This window comes from Ixodes scapularis, unplaced genomic scaffold (assembly GCF_016920785.2).
Source record: "Ixodes scapularis isolate PalLabHiFi unplaced genomic scaffold, ASM1692078v2 PGA_scaffold4__175_contigs__length_147842914, whole genome shotgun sequence".
In the NCBI taxonomy this organism is placed as follows: domain Eukaryota; kingdom Metazoa; phylum Arthropoda; class Arachnida; order Ixodida; family Ixodidae; genus Ixodes; species Ixodes scapularis.
In genome coordinates, this window is record NW_024609879.1 from 135,327,279 (window position 1) to 135,350,199 (window position 22,921).

A 22,921-nucleotide genomic window follows, 5' to 3' on the forward strand; every position below is an offset into this window, starting at 1 on the left:
GAAAACCACAAAATCAAGTTTTTTTTAGAAGGATATAATTCAGGGGTAGCGTTTTATGCATTCTGTAAAAAGCTTTATTTGGACGAGTTTCTAGGTTTCAGTTTCTTATCAGAGCTCATCTGTGCGCCCACGGTCCTGTTCCCCAGGGGCATAGACACGCAACACACATGCGCCTTGCTTCCCTTCATCCTACGAGGGAGGCGAGGGGGCGGCTTCGCACTGCGGTCACCGGGCAGCTGGACCGCAGGTGCAAAGATGCGCTCTGGTAAGAAACCGAAGTCTGGAAATGCGTCCAAATTGACCATTTTTTTATAACGCCATAAAATGCTACTCGTCTTATATCTTTACAAAGAAAATTGATTTAGTGTGTTTTGATGATGCTTAGCAGGTTTCTAATTGGAACCATGGGTCTATTTTCACTGATTAAAAATTTCACGAACATACTATACTTAGAGAGAGGCTGAAGCAGTTTTGTATTTGAGAAAACACTTTTAAATCTTCTTCATTCGACCTCCAGAATCTCAAATATCAAAATTATTTGCTAATTTAATTAATCAAGGCTGCATAGTCATTTTTAAAGCGCTGTGAAAGCACCTCCGTAGAGAGCGACGTCACAACAGCAGCTTTCAAAATCTTTGTTCACGCCTCTTCAGCGCCTATCAAAGCTATGCACGCACATGCTATTTTTTAAAAGGGCAGAAAAATGTGTCACGACTGGTGCCAGTGCCGGAGAATATACCTAGAAAACTTGCGATTGGACGCGCGGCCCTTAAGCGACACACGCTTGGCGGCCGAAAGGTCTTCTTACGATGTCACTGTTGGTGGGATGTTTTTTGTGTTTTCTCACGTTTAGTTATATCTTTGAGGAAAACGAACGGGATATTCAGATTTGCGGGATAAAACTACGCTAGAATGAACCTCCATCTAGTTTTCTGAAAGAAGTCTGGCACATCTCTGTAATAAGCCGACGGATCATTACAAATTAGCCTTTTATACTATGCCGCCCTGGCCATATAACTCACGTGCACAGACCGCGTAAATGTAGCTTTTACGGCTTTTTTAAAAAAAATCTGTAAAACATAGAAAAAAAAACTCTGTAGAATGTCCCCCAATACGATACGATTGTATGGTTCCTTCCCCGCTTGCATTGTTCAAGAAAGACTTGTGGACATCCATCGTTTCATTGGAATGCTGGATGTCAGCGAGTCTCTACATCAGTGAGTGGTTTCAAACAAGCATGGTGTTTGCACACCAGTAAGCTCTTATCCGAGGCTCACCAGGACCACTAAGAGCAGAGGCGAAATGTCGTGACCTGGTAAATTTGGTTGCAGGTATTTATTTTTACAAGAACTGCATGCAGCAAAGCTTAACTTTGCTTAAAAGAAGATTATTAAAAATTCAATACTGAACAATGGTGTCCCTTGAGCTGTCAGACCAAACTCCCACTCTTGCCACTCAGGAATTCCTAACTTGTGCGTAGAGGATCAGCACAACCCAGATTTGTGCTGCGAGCGCACCTGCAATATAAAAGTTGAATAAACATGAGATGAAATATGAGACGTTTACAATTCTCTGTAACGTGAAATTAGAGCACAGATCTTGAAGAGGATGGGAAGGTATGCCCCTCCTCCCCCTCCCCTCCTCCTCTTCTGCTCCCTCCCATTTAGCAGGAAACTTCCCTGAATTTAGCGGGAAAATGTCCCCACTAAATTTAGCTGGTTAAGTTTCCCACTAAATTTAGCGCAGAAATTGATGTCACATGACCTCAACACAAATGCAGTTTTTCCGCTAAAAGTAGCAGGGAAAATGATGTCGCATGACCGTGTCACGTCATCCATAAAAAAATTCAGTTTCTCAGCTAGACTTAGCGGAAATATTAACGTCACATGACCACAACATTAATTCAATTTCCTGCCAAGTTTAGTTGGGTGGTTACGCCGACAGAGACGCCGCGAAACGCGGAAACGGGTGCTAAGAGCTGCGCTAAAAACTAAATGCATCAGGTGAAATAAAGTGAACATTAGAGATACTGTAAGAAAAAGAAGAGAATCTAAGATACCGTTCTCAGATCCTTCCTTTTGTCCGTTCTCAAATGTTTTGATTTCAAGAAATGTTTATCTCTTTATTCATACCCAGAGAAGCCCTCCCAGTTTCAGCATGAATGCAATAAATCAATGCAGACTAGACCTTGTAAACTATAATCCACATGAAAATTAATGTTTGCCACATAGTCATGTATGAGTCAGTGGCTCAGATCTCTAAATACATTTGTATTGAGGAACATTCTTGAATAAAACTTCTGGGCTTCGAATTCAACAGTTTGTACTTCCATAAAGAACACTGTATGGCACTGATTTTTTTTTTTTTTTTTTGTGACACATCAGAAACAGCACAGCACTGTCATCCTCGCATACCTAACAAGAATTTGTATTTTTTTTTTAGCATGGCATGTGCTATTCTAATGCCCATACAGCATCCTTTAACAAAATTTCCTTTGTAGAGCTTTTTATTGGTTCTTATTTAGCTCGCACGACAGATTCGGTACCTTGAATTCTCACTCGGCATCAACAGTTTTATATATTAATGTAATAGCGAAAGACAAGATGTATGGACTTGAGCACGGCTCAGCAAGCACAGATGTTGAGAAAAGTACTGAAGAAAACTCAAATGTCAAAATAAAAATAAGCTGGAATGTGGAATTATGGACATGGACATGAATACAGTTAGCAGATTCAATATGAAGAATATGTGTTAGACGCACGCTCAAAGAAACCTGTTGCATCTATATTCATTCAAATTACTTTGCAGAACCCAGCGCTGCAGTCTCAGGTGGGAGTTCGCTGAATGAGTCTACTGAAAATGAGTGTAGACGGAAAAAGCAGTTTGATCTGCGATAATGAACATTACATAAGTGACATGTCATTATTACTGTTACAGTGCCGAATGTTCCAAACTGTCAGTCGCATCATTCTGTGAGTTCCCTCCGTACATTACAGGGTTTGGCTCTCTCGAATGCTTCGCGAGAAAAATGATGAACTGGAAATATCTAGAGTAGTTCTACAGAGTCTTATCTCAGCATCGCAAAGAATATAAAAAGTTTCTAAAGACAAGGTTAGTGCAGGAGTTGAATAAACTAAATACTTTGGTTTTCGAAACCATCTTGCCGTAGTAAACGTATGAAGTTCCCCTAGGTAGAGCTAGTCATTACGGATGATTGTGCCCATTGCGTACCATAAAAATTTAATTTGCGACCTACAATATTTACAAACTCAATTAACTCTGAATAAGTGGACCACTTGGCATTAAAGATTGGCCTCACCATGACTGTCTGCCAACATCTACATAATAATTTCCATGAACCTATGTATTTCAAGAAAATATTTGGTGCGAGCTGCTTAAAACACAATAGCAATTTTTAGCAAGTGCTGATTGTTGGGCAAGTTGGTACGGTACGTTAGAAAACATGATTGTGCTTTGAAGACGGGGACATAGGAAGGACAGACACCACAGAGTGCTAACTTTCAACTGATTTAATTCAAGAACCTCGGCGTAGAAACACACTGCGTCACCGCACCACATCTCAACCAATCCGTGGCCCTGCCACGGACCGCAAGTACGCCAACTCCTTATCCGCCAAGTCAATTGACGCCACACTGACACAACACGTGCCGGAACTATTTATAGCATCAGCCTCCATAATCTCTCTAACAGTCATATCTTTGTGCCTAGCAAGAACAGTAGACTGAGCAAATAATGGTTTGCACTCGCAGTCATGATCTGTCGTGTCACTGTCATGACTGCGGGTGCAAACCATTATTTGTTTCGTCTATTGTTCTTGAGAGGCACAAAGATAGGACTGTTAGCGAGATTATGGAGGCTGACACTATAAATAGTTCCGGCACAAGTTGTGTCAGTGTGGCGTCAATTGACTTGGCGGATAAGGATTTGGCGTACTTGCGGTCCGTGGCAGGGCCACGGATTGGTTGAGATGTGGTGCGGTGACACAGTCCGTTTCTACGCTGAGGTTCTTGAATTAAATCAGTTGAAAGTTAGCGCTCTGTTGTGTCTGTCCTTCCTATGTCCCCGTCTTCCAAGCGCAATCATATTTTCTACCGCACTTTTTAACACTAATAGAAAGCCTGTAGTTGGCCACAACTTAAGCAGTTTTCACTTCATTATAAAGAGCAATTACACATATGTGAACCATGAATATAGGCCTGCACTGAATTTTTTTCTTAAGCTGAACGTGCTATGCTCTGTTTACTATATAAATATTTGCAGAGCTGACAATGTGCAAGTTCCTGTTTTTTTATATTTCACATGTCCCGACTGGTGAGTGTGGTAGGGACATAAGATTGATGACACCAACGAAACACAATGATTATTTTAAGAATTTGTTTGGGTATAGCACGAGCAAGGCGATCTGCAGGAAGTTATTTCTGTGACACCGTCGAACCTACATCCGCGGGCTTTAAGTTCACATGTTAATCATGTCTGCAGACTCCTTTTTGTAATTGGAATTTCATCCAACCCAAGATTTGAATATGTTTTTTTGCATTTTAGGCTTAGTAGTGCTTTTGCTGTTCTATTAATAGGTAAGAAAAATGCTTATTTCAAGTGGCATACCTAACACCTGGTGGCATGAGGACTCCCCTGTCGTGACGCAGACCGAAAGTCACAGCCAGGGAGATACTGCGATGCTCTTGTTGCTGGGATTACCTCCCCCATGGTCCTGCCCAGACCACAGAAAAAGATTGAGTCCAAGCTTGTGGCCACTAGGATCTCCAGATCTTGAGGCACCCAAGTAGCTGAAAATAAAAACAAATCACAATCAAGTACTTGGCAGAGCTACATTAGAATGGCTAGCATATTCTTTCGTGATCAGCACATAGATCCTCTTATTTTAGTCATAGTCACCCCCCAGGACAAAGCTACGTAGGCGTTAAAATGATGGGTACCGAATTTAGGTGAATGATCAAATGCATTCATTTAACCCCCTTTCGCCCCAACCTGAGACTTCTGTCAAATATTCACATTCAACTGTAAAGACTACAAATAAAACTACTACTGCAATGCAAAGCCGTATAGTGGGAGAGTTTAGCCAGCGGGTGTGGCAACGAAGGCGCCGGAGAGGAGGAAAGGGAGGAGAACGCCGAAGGAGGGAGAGAGAAGGCAGCAGAGAAACAAAGAGGAGACGACCACCATTTTGACGCAAAGCTGTCTGCACGGAGCACTGTTGAGGCTACGTGTCGTCTGCTACGGGCTTATTTTTTTTTTTTTGCCTAAATAAAAGTGCGTTCAAACATGGAGGAACTTCTTTCTTTAGGTTTTTAAGCCACCGAGGAATAACACTACCGTAATATCCCGAGTCATCGCCCACCCCCCTACCGCCTGAAATTCGTTAAAAAAGTGGGGTGGGCCATGTCTCGGTGGGTAAGCACAAACACCTGACAAAAAGCGGAAAAACCCGCCTATTTTTCTCTGCGTATCTAGCGCTGATGCACAAGAGATACATCAAACTCAAAACTCGATTTAGTTTCATTGTTTTATAGAAAAAATGCTCACGAAAGAATATTTTACTATAGCGAAGTCCGTTGCTTGCATACGCGCTAGAAACACCGCCGATCTGCATATAGCGCGAACGTTAGTTCCGTGAAAGAATGTCACCATTATGTTCTCCTAGTTAGTAAAAAAAAAAAAAAGAAAAAAAAGTCTACAAGAAAATAGAAAAACCGACTAGGCGCAACGAGCGAGCGAGCGAGCGAGCGGACCAAAGAAGCGACCAAGAGCAATGCCGGGAAAGCGGGAAAGCCGGCGGTCGCGTTGGCAAATACTTTGGCGTCGGGCCAAGTCGGGCGCCTTGTCAGTTGCAAGCTCTTGCGCAACTTGTTTGGTGCGTACATACGTGCGTCCGTGCACGGCGGGCTATCAATGCACGGTTGGGACGCTCTGCGAACGTCTGTGTAGGACGTTCCAGCAAAGCTTTGTTTACGCTTTGGCTTTGCCTAAAATATTGCACAACCGCGGTCGCGACGAGCGGGAAGAGGGAGCGGGTTCGCGGTGACCTTACTTCGGCGGAGACAGACTTTGAGCTAACACTCCGCGGTTACGTTAACAAATTCTTATTTTGTTATCTCCATCGTTTTCTTTTCGCACGGATACACGACCACTTTGGGGTCGCTCACGGAGGAATTGCGTAAACAAAAAAAAGTGTCTTACCATCCTTCGTTTTACTTTGTCACGGACGTCCTCCAACTGTAAGGTCCGCGACCGCGTCATTCGGGTAGGATGAGTGTTCGCGGATCGCAGAGTCCGCGCTGGGGTATTTGAAGGGGTGGGCGATGACTCGGTGTTTTTTCGGAAATCGATATTGGCCCAAAAAATGGGGTGGGCGATGGCTCGGGGATGGGCGATGACTCGGGATATTACGGTATATCATTTTATTGCCAGAGCCTGCCAAATAAAAGGAAAGAACCGAAATTTGAATATCGATCCCATGCCGGGCGAATGAATGAAAATGGCGGCCCTCCCCGCTCAGCTGGGAGCAGCCTAGAGTTCACGCGCATGCGCTCACGCCTCTTGCTCTGTGCCGCGGGCTGATCAGCTCACTCGGAAGGGAGACGTTACGGCAGCGAAATCATAGACTGCCAGACTCTCCCCATATATGGCTCTGCTGCAATGGAAAGATTTTCCTACCCTCGTGCTCAGCGAGTGTCGACTGTGGATACAACTCCGGTTCATACACTCGCTGAACATGAGGGTAGAGTGTACCAGCAGAGGGCAGGTGTCTGTATACAAAGAGTTTAGTTGGCACACCAAGAGGCTAACGAATAAGAATGGGTACCACTCTGAGCAAAATGCCAAAAAAGCGTGGATCTCGGCTTGACACTAACAGCGGCACACAGTATCTATTTTAGTGACAAAGGGGTACTAAATCATTATTTTCAGCTTCCTAACTAAACTAAATATTCTTTCCGGCTTGCTTTTTAGGAAAATCTCCAAATTTACAAGAACTACTAAGACAACGTCTAAAAAAAAAAGCAATGGCAAAACCAGCAATCGAATTCGCCTGCTCTCCAGTAGCACGACATCTATGGCAGGCAGACCTGCAGAATGAGCAAGCAGTTTAAGAAACAGAGTATGTCCTATGTATAATTTTTTTTTATGCTGCAAAGCAAGCGCTGGAAGGAGGTTTCACGACATTAACGAAATTTCTTGCAATCAGTTGAGAACAAATTAGAGCAGTGAACTTGTCCTTGCTTCTGGCATAACGTTTTAGTGTTGCCCATGGAAACTCACATAAATTTGAAAATAAAAACAAAAAAGACTAACCTTCATAAAAAAATCTAACTTTGGCAAAGAAAAGTTACCTTGGAAAAAATATGTACAATACAGTTGTACAGCGTGCATTTGTGTGCTTAACCAATTTTGAGGCAAATCGGCGACAATGAAAAGAAGACGTTTGAGTACAATTAAGGGAAAGACAGAAAGGATGCATACCTACAACAAAAACATTTAGAACGACCACGGGCAGGAAACTCTGGTGAGGCTCTCGGAGTGACTCCCTCATATGGGCCTGCGCAGACCACAGAACAAAAATCGGTCAGAGCTTGCAGCCATAAGGTGCTACATACCATGAAGTTACAGAAGCGGGTGCAATTGGAAGCAAAGTGCATTTCATTTCTCTGAAAAACGAAGAGTTTAATAGGTAGCTTGCATTCATAAGGTGATACAGTCATGAATGCACAGACTTTTCAATGCAGCGCTATATCACCAACTTGTTAACCATGCCGGGCAACACTAAAAACTGAGAGCATTATTTTAAACTATCTCAGCTTAAAGTTAACCACGACAGAAGCTTCAAGCCATCCTTGCAAATTCAGTGCACAAAGCAAGCCATGTGACCTTCTAGTTGGACGCCATGGTACGTCGAGCTTATAATCATGCGTCATGCTGTTTTTGCTGCAAAGGCTTGTAGTTTCAAAAGTGGTCCAGCTTAAAGAGACTAAAAGTATAGACGTTTATGAGTGGGGCCCTCACCTAGTCTGCAGCTACATTGCGAAATAGGACGTTCCAACCGGGATGTTTGCTGCCTGTAACCACACGACCAGCTTGTGCCCAGCGATTGTTCGAGCTGAATACATGTCCTCGACAGTGACATTATTTGACAAGCATTTCTATGACTGTTAAACATGACTGACTTACAGAGAGACTCCACCTCAACGACTAATGACTTGGGATACCTAACTAAATACTGATATATCAACTAAATGCAAAACAATTACCTGGCAAGCATTAAATTTTTCAAGAGGCTGGGTCGACTCCGCATTAAGTTGAAGGAGTCGATGCGTAATAGGACAATACAAACAAAAATATGCCTTAGAATTCCTTTTGCACCCCCAAAATTATGTGTTTTTGAAGGTAAGGTACACAATGTTCTTGATTTAGAAAGTGCCTCAGCTGTACAAATGCATATGCAATAAGGGCACTTGCCAAGCCTATTCTACTCAGCTCTGTGCAGGTTAAGCTAAGTTAGAGTATAGAAGTAGATGCTCACTGACACCATCAGAAAGGCAGGGAGAAGTCTCCGTTGTTCGACCTCCAGCCCGTCTGCTACCTTCGATGACGTTTCAGCGCCTGATGAGCCTGGAGCGAGCACATGCATCTGTCTAAAGCGGGGTGAAAAGCACAAGCATGTGCTGGAGGACGCCCAGCCATTCTCTTTTTGTCATCGGCTATACTACATATTTTTAGTAAGACATATTTTTAAGTGAGGAAAAGTACTGCAAATATGCAGTCCACCTTAAAGATAACAACAGTTGCCATTCACCATTTTCCAAATAAGTGCTCCCACGTACCGGAACATCTACACATGTGGTGCGTGAGTAGGTTCAGGACTGAGAGGCTAGAAAACGAAGCGCTCGCAAGGCTTGTCTGGCCCTTCCAACCATGCGGGTACATTCGTTGCAAGTTCCCGATTTGTAGACAAAATGATTTAGAATGAGCAAATCTTGTCTACGCCCGAGGTAGAACATTGAATTGCGATTCCCCCATATTGTGCGAACCATCCTTCAAACTGCGGTACCACCTGCAAATAAACTATGTTGTGCTGCGGCACGCATCCATGCTGCCTGCTTCAGAGGAAAACCACTGCTTGTGTTGAAGACGACATCCACAGTGGACAGGCAACAATTTTTAACGAACAAAAACAAAATTGATATCATTCAATAGACACAGATAGGCTCACAAAGTGTCGGCACCATGATTGTTGTTGGTTTTACTCTTGCATACAAACAAAGGTGACTTCCTCTCTCCTCCGATGGCCAGTAAAACCCCCTTATCTTGGTGGCCCCTATTTCTTCTCGAATCGGTCACAGAGGACATAATCGCAGCCACTGAATTCCGCAAAATTAAAGGCCGCGAAAATTAAAGGTTCGCCAACATTAAGGGGTTTACTGTTCTTCTGAGTGTCACATGATGTTAACATTTCAAGGAGGCTGAAGGTATTGGTTTAAGAAAAATTTACCTATGAAAAAAATGCCCTTCTCCAGGTTAGGCACGTGAGGTTCTTTTGCACTACCTATAAGGTGGCAAGTTTATTTCGGCAGAGCTTTTGGTAAAACGGAGTCACAAAAGTAGCTATACTTGGCGTCAACTATTTTGTGCTGCATTATAAAGCCAGAGTAGATTCCACAGTGCGTGCTTCAGCAGAGCACTGTTTGTTGCGAGAGCATATGTGGTTTAGTGTTGCATCCCATTTGCATAATCTAGAGAAACTAGCGCGGACAGAGTTGGAGCACTCCAAATATTAACAGCCGACTGTAGAAGCATTGAGAGATGCACACATGTGAACTGTGCATTTCTTAAAGGTGGGTTCGAGCTAAGGTAAAAACAATATCTATACTTACGGCGGCCATACTTGCCTTTCCCAAGTACGACCACTTTTCCCTCGGTAGCACCGTCCAGTAAGAAGCACCAGCAACACGCCCATGAGACGCCGCCGCCTCCTGGATTGAATGACGACCCGCCTGAGGTCTTGGAAGGAGATCCGGAACACTGCTTTAGGCCAGATGTTGTATCTGGTGGGGCAGAGACTAAAAGCAAAAATTAACAAATTTATCTGAAGCGCTACATTCCTATAGGACAGCAGTATTTTTTTTAGGCCAGTGATTCGCTTTAATTAAACACAAATGGTTGGTTTATATGATGAACCATCAGCCCCTATTTTTCTTAAGTGTAACGCAGTGTCTAACGTTACGTCTGACGGAACCCGAAATAAAAATTAAAGTTACGCCCAACGTAACTGTCAAGCATTCGAGTTACGTCCGACGTAACCCAAAATAAAAATTAAAGTTACCGTATTTACTCGAAAATAGGTCGAACTCTATTTGTTGGACCCACCGAGAATAAAAAAAAAATTCAAATATAGGTCGACTTTTTTTTTATTTTTAAGAACAGGGGAAATTTTGGGCAAAAGAAAGAAACCTTTATTTACATCACTTCACAGCTTGGTAGACATCCTCGCAAATCGGCCACAATACTTCACTGACACCGTTGTAAAATGACGACAAGAAACGAAAGAAGGTGCGAAGCGACGAAAGACAAACTACAAAGACGCAAACAAAGCCGCCGTGTCGCCATGAGCAACACGCGAGCCGAGCCGCCTCAAGCAACTAACAAAAGTAACATCTTTTTTATTTTTATTTTTTTGTGCGCGTTTGCGAGGATGGAGGACAAAGTGCATGGCGCATCGCGTTCCTCTCCTTCCCCATTGCCCAGCAAGGGGAACGCTAGAGGTGCGATGGCGAAATTCAATGCCCCAAGAGGTGCGCGCGATAGCGGCATCGGCCACCGCTGTTGTTTTCGGTTGTTTAACAAAAGCTTTTGGAAACAAGAAGCGGCGCAGCTCTACGGCAACGCCGGCTCGGTGACTCGATAGCTTCATGCCTCCGGTACGGTCGCAAAATTTGGTCGCGAATGTAGGTCGAAATTCTTTAGTCACGATTTCCGAAAAAAAAAAAAAATAAAAAAAAATAAAAGAAAAGAAAAACAAAAGTCGACATATATTTGAATAAACACGGTAGTCAGCTGCGCGACGAGACACACATTATGAAAGCGATTGGTGCGAGCGATCAAGGTGATGAGCGACGTTTTCTAGAAGCCCAGGAACCGAGCGGCGCAAGCAGCGAGAGTGAGAAATCTTCGTCGCTCGGCGCCGGCACTCGTAGCTTCTCGTCGTCGCTCGTCTCGTTGATCGCTATATTGCTTACATGCTGTTCAGAAAGGTGCTCTAAGTGGTTACCATTGCATTGGGACCAGCCTCGCATCCAACCGTAACCAGTCTTGAGTTTTTTTTAAGCCGCCCAGGTAGAAGTTAACATCGTACATACATCGTTTTCAAGCACGGCTCCTCGTTCATTGCTCGATTTACTTTTTCGTAAATGACAAACCGCAATGAAGCAAAATTATTCTAGTTCAAAATTGTCACGAACACTTGGCACGCATGCTTACACTGTAGCGCACCTAACGTAATTTAAAAGTAGAACGAAAACGGGACGAGATTCGCTTACCGCTTCACGGAAACAGAGTCCTTCGGATCCTAGGCCTAACGGCCGAAATCGGAAGTCGCCTGCGGTCCGGCGATCGGACGAGTTGAGCCGGCCGCGCTGTGCTGACCCCGGCTGACCACGCCTGGTTGAACCATGAGAGGCGTCGTCGAGTTGAGAGCCAGAGACGCAGTAGAAACGGACCGTAAAACATCTGTCCCGTAAAACGCAGAAGGAGCCAGCGCCAAAACCGCTACGTCTGGCTGCGTCGCCATCTCCGCGACGACCGGAAGCGTGTAAACCGGGACTGGCCGGGAAGTTAGAAAAGGCGCGGCAGCGGAAGCCACTGGGCGGAAGCTTTACGTTTCGGTTTCGCTTTTCTCCGACATCGGCCACGGTCGCGGGCTGGTATGTTTGCGGCTGGTTGCGACGACGCGAGGGGCCACGAAAAGACGCCGAGTTGGCCGAGTACGAGTCACGGCCCACGATACGAGCAACGGGCCATTTGCCCCTGTCGACCGGCGATGCGGTATCCGCGGCTTAGTGTCACGATCGGTTTGTTGCCGTGCACGCTGACTCAAAGCTCGAAGTTATGCAGTTCCGTCAGTTCCGTTCCGGCACCAGCCGCACCACGTTTTCCGGTGCATCGCACGTGGAGGCCTTTCGAAGCATTCAGTGAACGTAAAGATCGCGCCCGCTGTCTTCGGTGCTGTGGAAGAAGTTGGGAGACGGAAGAAGCATCAAAACCAAGGCGTTTATAGACTCCAGTCCGGGCCGCCGGTCCACTCTGAACGAGAGGCGACGTGTGTGTGCACGCTTTGAGGAAGCCTCCACGTTTCGCCGCGCCAGACCTCGCCGATCGCGACCAGACCCCGAGTCCGAGAGGCTCTTGCGCAGCCAGGAACGGCAGCGAGGTAGGAGCTGCTCGTTCTGCGCAACCATGCAGTGCTCTACAGTGATCGGAGCTCTCGGTGTCATGCGTGCTTGCACCGAAGCCTTTGTGACCCCTTCGGACGCGCAAGTCGTACTTCGCAAAGGTTTGGACGGGGCCGCCCTCACCGAGCAGCTCCGCTAAATTCCGCTTACTTATGATCGCAATAAAAGCTTGCGTTTGCTCTCGGGAAAAAAATTGCGGGACCGCTCTCCGCGCCGCCGACGAGGTTGGCCGCCACCATGTTCTCAGCTGTTCACTCGCTCCCGCAGCGAGCGCCTTCCGATAATCCTCCCCGTTCCAAAATGCGATGCGATCTTCGTTTACACGGGCTGAATGAATGCGCACTCGCCATCTCGATCCACCTCTGTCTAGCGACTTTAATGCGATGCGCTTTGCGCATTATGCCGTTTACATGACCGCATATTGAATGCGGCAACTGGATTCAATGCGACTAAGTCGCATTCATGTAAACGCGGCTTATGTTATTTTTCGACATGTATAATGTATGTAACGATACCGGTGGTAAACGATGGACGTTTTTGTTGGAAGATAGAGATAGTTTAGTTATACCGGTGGTCTTGTGGTATAGGCGTTTCGTTGGAAAGATGGCGGTCGCCTACGTCATCGGACGCAAAATCATACCAGCCATATCGAGTCATATCGGCGAGCAAACCGGCTGCCAGTATAGACAGACCCGGAGCCATAGCGGTGCCGGTATCTCCAGTTATGGGGAACGCAAAACCAAACTAGCTGCATGTATAATAACAATAAATTATGGTGGTGTCATACCAGGACTGTACAAGCAGCAGGTTTGTTTCTTGTACGTTTTTCCAATAGGGATACCCTTGTAGTTTCCCGAGCGCCCAAATTTTTTTGCCCATCCCTGTACCCAACAGAAATGCGTGCACCGCACCGCCTTCCCCCCCTCCTCCCCACCCACCCACCATACACCATATAACATAAACTGTGCACTGCCGAATGCCCATTCACCACTCGGTAACTGGCGCCATTCAGCTCCATGTATTCGAGAGCCATTGTCGGCCACCATTTTTCCATTTAAAATTTCAGAAGATCACATGGCTTGGTTAGTTCTGAAGCTTTTGCATCTATAGTCCGTTACAGGTGAAAAAGTTTGTGAGAAAAAGGAAGGTTGGGGAGGAGGAAGCAGACAGAATGCTGGAAGGAAGGGGAGGAGACTTCCTCCTCTCTTCAGCGTTTAGTCTGCTTCCTCCTCCCCAACCTTTCTTTCCCTCCAAAACTTTTCTTAACTTGTAACCGACTATTGTTCTGACCGCAGCGCTAGATTTGGGTGGAGGATGTGTGTTCCGCGATACATAAACTATTTTCGCAATAAAAAAAAAACAAAAAAAAAAACCTGCAACTTTTTGTTTTAAGGGGGGGGGGGGGGAGGTACAAATAGTATATCCTTAGCTGAAGCACTATTGTAACAGTGATGCCACCCATTGGTGAACAAGCACTCATTCTCTGCATTATTGCTTACAATGTCTGCGAAGGGGATTCCTCAGCTTGCCGCCATTCAAGGTAGATGGGGGTTTCTCAATATCTAACAGTTTGTAAACTGGTGTGCAAACAGAGGAACATACAAATTGCCTTTCCACGTTTTATTCAATGTTCCGATTTTTCTTTTTGTTTGTACTGCTAGTACACGGAATCGTAGCTAGCAGCTGGAGCTTCTGCAGTCACTCGGAAGTTTCCCTTTTCTTTCAGCTTTGCTTGGAGCAGGGTGTGAACAGCGACACCAATGCGCACGTCCATCTGCGTTATTTCGGCTTTGAGACGTGTCAGTGCCTTGCGTATGTTTACCAGTGGAGCTGAAAGACATTTGTAAAAAAATAAAAAAAGCTTGTGAGAAGCGCTGCAATGCAGTTGACAAGCTATGCTTCGTCTCGGGCACACACTGGCGACTGCTTACAACTGACTGCATTGTGATCTCTTACAATGAGAAAACACACTGGCTCCATCTACTGGGCAGCCGTGGAATGCTTGCAATTTTCGTATAGTATTTACTTTTTCTTGAGCATCATTCATTCTTCATTGACCTGAGAAACTTTGAACAATGTTATAAACAGCCATTTGTCATAGATAGTATGTAGTACATTTGATCTCGCAAGTATTGCAAAAACCTATGCTCTCGTGATATGCACTTCCAAGGCCACGCCACAGATGGCATCACCGTGTTCTCTCGGCGTTACTCGTTGTAAGATATCACAAGAAGTCGGCCATAAGCAGTCGCAAGTGTGTGAGCCAGCGTTTAGTGTGCACTCTGAATTACGTGCATCGAAACAGGAGGGACTACTATTAACGCCCGGATAATCCTGACATTTTAAGAGCACAAAACGGTAGAAGGGAAGAGAAGTGCCCTTCCCCCACCTCCCGTAGCCCCCACATCTCCCAAACACATCCGACGATCCTGACTGTAATGAATGTTACAGTTAAAAGTGCAGCGGGTGCTGTGGCATCACTAGGGTCAGCGGCAACCTCGACGGTGGCCCTCTGCGACACCCTACTCCCCTTTTTACCGCCCAGTTGCACCCCCCTAAGTGCTGCACCCGGGACAATCTGCCCCCCCCCCCCTCCTAGTGATGCCATTGAGGGAGAGCAATCCCCAAAGCCATAAACTTAAAAGTCCAGTCACAATAGATTAAAAAAAAAAAATTTTAAACATGCCATGAAACCTAAATTATGCATGTAAGCTCATAAAGCATCCACTTTTCTTCTCTGAACGTTCCTGAATTGCTGAAAATATATACCTACTGTACTACCATCAGACCTCTCCAAAGTAAAGTCAGTTTTTTTCAAGAAAATGTTTTGCTAAGTGCACCCCAACTTTTAGACAGTGCGTACCCGCAAAAATACAACTGCAACAAACTTGGGGTCGAGTGCTTGCCTAAATAAAGACAAATTTATACACTTTTTACTCTCACCAATTGCGAAATTTAAAAGCTTGAAGACTGGGCGTTTGCTTGCACACGGGTGCAAGCCCAGAGTCCTACAGGGAGGTGTGCATAAATTCTGCTCACACAAATCCATACCGATTCTGTCGAAATTGAATAGGCAACTTGTTTAGGAATCGATTTGACAACAAATCAGGCTCTGCATTGACACTGACATCAGCTGCAGTCAGATGACCATTTTGAAATATCCCAGACTTGAGCCATGACGGGGGTGTGACTCTAATGGCCTTCTATCGTCGCCGACAGGATAAGCAAGGCAGATCGCCTCTCTCAGATGCCCGGCCTCTAACATGTGCACGTCGACTCCTGCCGTTCACTGGTTGCTTACGAGACGCCGAAGTGTCATCGAGGGAGGACACTTGAAAGTCCTCCTTGCCTTTCTTACGCTGTTAGTGACTATAGTTTCACTTGGCAAATAACAGCCCAACACTGCCCGCTCACGTTTCAAGGGCAGTTCTTTGGTGGCCAGATCAAATTCAAGCACTACCACCTGTCCAGAACGACATTCTTTTGCACCGACTGGTAACTCTCGAGCCTTAGAAATGTTACCACTAGCAAGGTGTAGTTGCCATGTCTGCAGGCAGTGTTCGATATCTGCTAGACAAGTCGGTGAAGCGCACGAGGTAGCTTACTCCCATCGGTCATGCTCGATCCTCTTTCTTCCATTTCTTGTTTAATTTGGTCCAATTCTTCCGTTATCTGAAAAAGAAGGTGTCGTCATTTGTGTGACAAGTAACTTTCGGGTGCTCTTCCTTCGAATTTTCTTGACGCATCTGCTATTGATACTTGCTCGGCGTCCCCATGCGGAACAGTAAACATGAAGTCTGTATGCCAAAGTTCCAGAGCAGAGTGTGTCTTGGAGAAGATACGGTATACTAATACCTCGTCGCGAGAGGCAGCCACGAATATCAACACTAGGGGGACTAGTCCACCTGCAGGACAAATCTCCAGACAAGTGAGCTCTCCCACCTGGGCGAGGGTGAGGGACCTGTCAGTGATGCCTCCACTGACAGACCTGTACTGCTCCTTGGCCTGAGCCAAGCTTTCCTGGGCCGACCGATAATCAGAGAGGAATGTTTCCAGCTGAGCGTTCAGGTACTTCTCTCGGCTGTTCACCTGGGCAAAGTTGAATAAAGCATTAGTTAGTGCAAAAACACTTTTCTTTGGCTTTCCTATGGATTTTTTTCTGGTTCGCCACATAAAGATATCAAACTAACAACCAGCAGTGAAGCCTAATTCAGGCACTTGTTTGGCAATTTTGGCCCAAAGATGCCCACTGATGTGATTGGCCTAAGCCATTTTGGAGCACCTTTCAGAGCAGCCAGAACAGCGTTTTTGAGCAGCAAAAGTAGCTTTTGGAGCAGCCAAGACAGTGTTTCGGAGCAGCTAAAGTGGCTTTTGGGAACAAATATTCCTAGAAAAATAAAAATATTCATTTTAAGTGCTGTACAAGCAAGGGCCCTTTGTGTTGTGTTGTTTCCTGATGTGACGTGTTGTGACGGAACTCGCTGTTTGTGTTTTTACTGCTGAGACATCCCACAAGTGTACAGTGCTGTAGGCATTGCTGAGCAACTCCGAAAAACCGCTTGCCACTGTTCTACTGGTTCCCGACGTGCCAGATTTTCGTCAAAAGTAAGCAAACGTAAAACAATCGATTGCAAGCGTCCCAGCTGGTGCCTCTGTCGTGCAATCGTGTTTGCATGGACGTGAGGGAAACTTCGGCAGGCTTGCAGTTACGCTTGCCTCGTCACGCGAGCGGAGACAACGAATGTTCGATCGAAACCGAAACCATGCCACTCCGCTCCGTCGCCAACTGATTCCCAAAATTGTATGCAAAAGGTAACTGCCGAGAATATGAAAAAAAAACGGCCCAGCAATGCGTACCTGCCAGGGTACAAGCTAAACACACACACACACAAAAAACAAACCCGAGCACATCGATGCAAGACATCGCAAGTCAGGGTCAAAAAGTTCTTGGAGCACTTTGCGCAACGACTGAACTCGAGACAAACAAGCGTGCTGTGCGGGTTCAGCGTGCAGGCATTGCCTTCTTTGCTTTAGCTCACTTCTCTTCAACAACTTTCTTTCGCGGCAAATTTTTCACGCACTGGGGTTCCCTCCAAAGAAAGCCTACCGAGAGAAAACCTAGGTAATCAGTACTTCGACACAGCAGTCTTTTAGGAGGGATTTTAGTAGTAATGTACGATTTGAAGAAGAACAGAAATGTTGATGAAGATGCGGCGGTACTTAGTTTCGTTTTAGAAAGCGCCATATCCACAGTGACATGGGGAAGGCAACACCTGACGTCGCGCGACCACGGTGACTGCCAGGCAGGGACCAAATATAGTTTTCCCACAGCTCTTGCTTTCAGGAGCGAGTGCTTCAGCTCACAAAGTAACTCCCGCCGTGCAAAAACGTGGTTTCGTTTCACAGCATGACTGCAAGGCAGGTACCCGGCACGCTAGCGTCGGAGTGTCCGCAGACACCTGCGTCTATCGTTAAAAATATAAAAAAAAAAAAAAAGGACGCGAGACAAGACCCACGAGACGACGAGAGCGTGAAACACGAGACGAAAGGAAAACCACGCAAGACCGGATAAGACAATTGATGCAGGGTATTTTGTGTCGGGCGGCCGCTTACACCACATAACTCACGCATGCTCAATTGCGGTACTTAGTTTAAAAGACGACCGAAATTGTTTTTTTGGTGCAGGCTTGGCGCAGATTACCCATATATTGGCACAGTGTAGCAGGATGTAGCAGGATGAGCCCCTTAGCGCAGTTTGGTGCAATTGGCACAGCAATCACATCACTGGATGCCACATGAAGGCCAAACCACCAGAAGTGAAGCCTAACTTTGGTAGCCGTTTGGCGACTTTGGCACAAAGATACCAGATGACAGCCAAACTACCAGGGAGCAAAGCCATACTTCGGCACTTGTTTGGCAATTTAGGGTCAAGGTACGCAGACCCAAGCCAAAGAAGGTCAAGTGTGGCTCTACTTTGGTTTCTTTAGGCACTTTAAGGCCCTAAATGCCCAGACAAAACTAAGTTTTGACCCAAAGAACTGTGCTAGCTGGGTACAGACAACTAAGGCTTTTGTTTTCATACCTACCGTAAAGTTCCGAAAGAACGCCCACCCAAAATTAAGAGATAAATGGTGAAAAACATGGGGTGGGCGAAGTTTCGGGCCAAGGGCCAAAAACTACAAAAAAAATGGCTGCATTTGACAGATCAGCGGTGCATACGCATTTATTGCTCACTCGTCATCGCTAAATTCATCGAACGACTCATCGCTGTCGCTGTCAAAGACGAGTTGCACTACTTCGTCCACTATGCTCTCCCGAGCTTCGGGCCCCATCGCTGGTTCGTCGCTTACAGAGGCCAGGCGGTGGTTCAACTCCCCGTCTTCTGAGCCGTCGAGGCGTGTTGAGATGCCGCAGCGCTTGAACGACGTCAGGACGGCCTCCTCCGATAGAGATGCCCAAGTCTCGGACACGAAGCTGACGACATCCTGACGCGACGGCTTCTTGAGGTTCCCTTTGGCGGTGACAGCCCCTTCCCGCAAGAAGGAGGACCAACGATTCCTGAGAGCATCTTTGAAGGGCTTCATCCAGCACACGTCTGCTGGCTGGAGAATAGACGTGCACCCGCCAGGAATGAAGACAACGTCGGTTTCCTTCCCGTCGAGGGCCTCCCGCGCTGCCTCTGTCTTGTGAATGGGCGCCTGGTCCAAGACGAGCAGCCGCCTCACGTCGTCTTTGTTGGCACCCCACACCCTCCGCACCCATTCGAGGAAGACCTGCGTAGTCATCCATCCGTTCCTTGAACAGGTCACTCTCACATTTTCTGAAAGGAGCCGAGATTCGGTTTCATTCCAAACTCCGGCAAAGCCAACCACCAACAACCGGAGCAGCCGCAAACACGAAAGCATCGCCGCATCGCTGCGTAGTATTGACGGTATTGATGAAAAAACAAAACTTGTGACGAACCCATGCAGCGCCCTCTACTAGAAATGCACAAATACATGTGGAAGGCGCTTTTTATATCGTTCACAAAACAACGCTGTCCTAAAACTTTTTTTTTTTTTTTATGCGAAAGGCGTGAGTGCATGTTTTCAACTTATTTTTATGCTGAAATTTGTTTGGGCAAACCAGAAGTAACATTGGCCGCACGCGGAAATTGAGACAATACCTGGGATTTGAAGTGCGAACAGTGCCCTTGGCGGGATCCGGCCCGTCGGTTCCTTGAGCACGATGAGAGCCGGGAGTTTGATGCCCGCAGCTGTTGCACAGAGTGCAACCGTCAGTCCACGACGCGCACAGCCTGTGTTCACGATGCGGATGCTTGATTCGCCGGCAACGTTGTTTGTCCGCTTGGCTGGGCAGTCCATGCGTACCATGGTTTGGTCCATGTTGGCTATACTAAAGTTGGAGTAACTGTGCTCCAGGCGCAGGCTTCCCACAGCCCTCCGGAAGACGGAGATTGCGTCAGCGTAGTCAGCCGGCAGCTTCTGACTCTCGTTCGTCCCCACTCGCATCGACACATTGAAGCGGGCTTTCCAGCGGGCCAGGTAGTGGTTCGAAGCTTCGAAGTTGCCCAGGTTCATCTGAACCGCCAACTTGCGTGCGTGCTCTTGAAGGACGCGGTTGCTCACCGCTCGCCCCGCCGCCCGCTCGGTATCCAAGAAGTCCATGAGTGCTTCATCGAGCTCTTCGCTGAAGACCGGCCGTCCGTTGTTGATGGCTCTCTTGAATTTGTTTTTGCCGTGGCACTGCTGCAGAAGGGACTGGTAGTTGGTGCTCCATTCGCGAACACGTTTCCTGTCCAGCTCAAAATGTCTTGCAGTTTTGCTTACGTTGTCTCCATTCTTCTTGTGCCACTGGACAACTTCCACCTTTCTCTGGATGGTGTAGCTATTCCTCATGGTCGATGCTGGAAGCGAGGGCAGGTGAACAGCTGCGGGGCACGCAGAGGAATGACTGTCTACTAGTGTGGAGTTTGTTTGCTTGAGCTGTTTCTTCTTTTCCTTTGTACCCGGACGTCTTGAATGATTCACTTCTAGTTCGCCCTTATCTTATCAATCTAACCGGAAAAGATCTTCTCTTTTGTTAGAAATCGGGTCACTGGCGGTGTTTGCGGACGAGTCATCGGTTTTTCCAGAGGTATGTTCGCGGCAAGGGCTTCCCGGGCTTTCGAATGCGTCGAAGCTACTGCGATTTTTAGGGGGTGGGCGATGTTTGGGAACTTTATTAAAATATATATTTCGTCCAAAAAGGTGGGTGGGCGAGGTTTCGGGCGGGGGCGTTCTCTCGGAACTTTACGGTAGTGTGCTGAATCATCCAAATCCCCAAGAATTTTATCGAACGACTGCAACCGGTAGAAGAGACCTGCCTTCATTCCCAACAAGTAAGACTGAGTGCGGCAGTCAGCCAAAAACACAAAAGAAGTGGCAAAGTTTTTTTTTTCTTTCTACCAAATGCTTTCAGAAATTGACATAAAGATAGAAGTTTAAATTTGTGAGTAATATATTTTCAAATGAATTTTGGAAACAAATTTATCTCAAAATTAAGGTAGTACTGCCATAGTGAAAACAGCATACTATCTTCAATGAAGAGGCAAGACTTTAAAATTTTTCTATTTGACTGGGTGGCAAGGTTACATGATACTTTCTTAACATGCACCAAGTGCACCATAACTCGTGTTAGTCAATGAAGAGGAATGGCTAACGAGTTACTTTTTTTATGGGTTTAGTATTACATCGCTTGGTCTGAACTGAAAAAGTTATGGGAACTTTTTAGACGAGTTGTGCATCAATATGTTTTTTTTTAATTGTTCTAATTATATTACCTAGTTTTATTTTATGAGCCTGCCACTCTGGCAGAACCGCAAGTGGCAGACTTACGGCGGAACACCAAGTGCTGCAAAGCTCTTTATGCACAACACAGTATTTTTTATAATACCTCACACGTTTTCAATTCGACATTGTCATCAAATCCGGATCTTACAAATTCTAGGCCACAAAACCTAAAACAATAAACTCTGAGGATAACACAGCACTAAAAAAAAATCCTGCCTAAAACCCAACGGGTCGCAGAGAAAAAAAATATGAACTGTTTGCAATGCAATCTAGTAAGGTTATGAAACTGTTTATGTGAAAATTAAAGAATGTGATCAGCTGAATGAGGAATACGGTATATATACATGCACTGAATTCATATAAATGTGCTGTTCAAGCAAAACCACATTTTTCAATATGTCTCATCTATTATATAGATTACTCAGCCTTGGAACTGGAAGAGTGGAATATTGTATAACTTCTGGTGACTTAAGACGCCCCCCAGGTGATGTTCCCATTGCTGTTAGTAGAAATATTTGAGAGTTACTACATATTATAAATATATTAACATTTATAGGGTTGATGTAAGCTTGTGCACACACTGATAAAATTCATTAGTCTTACGATGTCATATCTCATCACTGTTGACAGGAGTAATCAAATAAAGTTTAAGGACTGATTTAAAAGGTTAAAAGTGCAAAACAAGAAAAGGACAACGAAGAAAACACACATGACACAGAAAGGCACTAACTTGCAACTGATATTTTATCCCAGTATTAAAGCAGCACATATGCACAAAGTTGGTGCTTTGTACATGCATGTGCACCAGTTCGACTGACTGTGATAAAATATCAGTTGCAAGTTAGCACCCGTCTGTATCGTGTGCGTTTTCTTCTTCGTCCTTTTCTTGTTTTGCGCTAGAACCTTTTAAATCATCATGAACCTATTAGCTCAAAACAAAGTCTTAACTTAAGAACAACTTTACAATATAAGCTCTGGATGATCTCATTCTTGTCCAGCTCGCTCGGACCTTTGTATTTATTGCATTATCATCATACAGTTTTAATTTTTATTTTTGAAGTACCTTGTCTAGGGTGCTGGCAATGTTAGCTGCCAGTCGGTCAAGCTGGCTCTTGGTGACCGTCAATCCTTCCTCCATGTCCTTGCGGTACTGCTGTATCTGGTCAAGATGGTTACGCCAGTCCTGAAGAAATACACCAGTGGAGAGAGTCAAACCCTTCCTTAGAAGAATGGATAGTTGGGCGAGTTGGTGGGAATTCCAGTCGGTCAAGCTGGCTCTTGGTGACCGTCAATCCTTCCTCCATGTCCTTGCGGTACTGCTGTATCTGGTCAAGATGGTTACGCCAGTCCTGAAGAAATACACCAGTGGAGAGAGTCAAACCCTTCCTTAGAAGAATGGATAGTTGGGCGAGTTGGTGGGAATTCATCTTGGGACACAGAGCGAACAACAGACGTTGACGAAGGAACACACGTCCTGTGTGTTTCTTCTTCGTCCACGTCTGTTGTTCGCGCTGTGTACCAAGATCAAACCCTTCCATTTCAAGTCGCCACTGCACATACAGATTGTGATGTGAAAACAAATTAGATGTTGAATTTATAGACAGCAAA

The 22,921-nt window shown here is 45.6% G+C and overlaps 2 protein-coding genes and 1 long non-coding RNA gene across 3 annotated transcripts in view; all 3 read right to left on the reverse strand.

Annotated features, from left to right (window-relative positions):
* Positions 1-1,305: 1,305 nt before the first annotated feature.
* Positions 1,306-11,844, reverse strand: LOC121837666. Its single transcript, XR_006078282.1, has 5 exons — positions 11,571-11,844; positions 8,562-10,094; positions 7,501-7,576; positions 4,627-4,808; positions 1,306-1,517 (listed from the first exon to the last, which is right to left on the reverse strand). It is a non-coding gene; the product is annotated as an uncharacterized LOC121837666 (long non-coding RNA).
* Positions 11,845-14,087: 2,243 nt separating this feature from the next.
* LOC115317150 (intraflagellar transport protein 57 homolog) overlaps positions 14,088-22,921 on the reverse strand; it is a 34,441-nt gene continuing 25,607 nt past the window's right edge. Inside the window, exons 9-12 of the mRNA XM_029976732.2 lie at positions 22,377-22,496; positions 16,425-16,571; positions 16,088-16,154; positions 14,088-14,312 (exon numbers count right to left, since the gene is read on the reverse strand). Of these exons, the coding sequence (XP_029832592.2) occupies positions 14,140-14,312; positions 16,088-16,154; positions 16,425-16,571; positions 22,377-22,496 (507 nt within the window). The 3' untranslated portion in view covers positions 14,088-14,139. The remainder of the gene's footprint in view (positions 14,313-16,087; positions 16,155-16,424; positions 16,572-22,376; positions 22,497-22,921) is intronic.
* Positions 19,264-20,946, reverse strand: LOC120842640. Its single transcript, XM_040213790.3, has one exon. It carries the CDS (start codon positions 20,378-20,380, stop codon positions 19,571-19,573), a length of 810 nt encoding a protein of 269 aa, XP_040069724.1. The 5' UTR covers positions 20,381-20,946; the 3' UTR covers positions 19,264-19,570.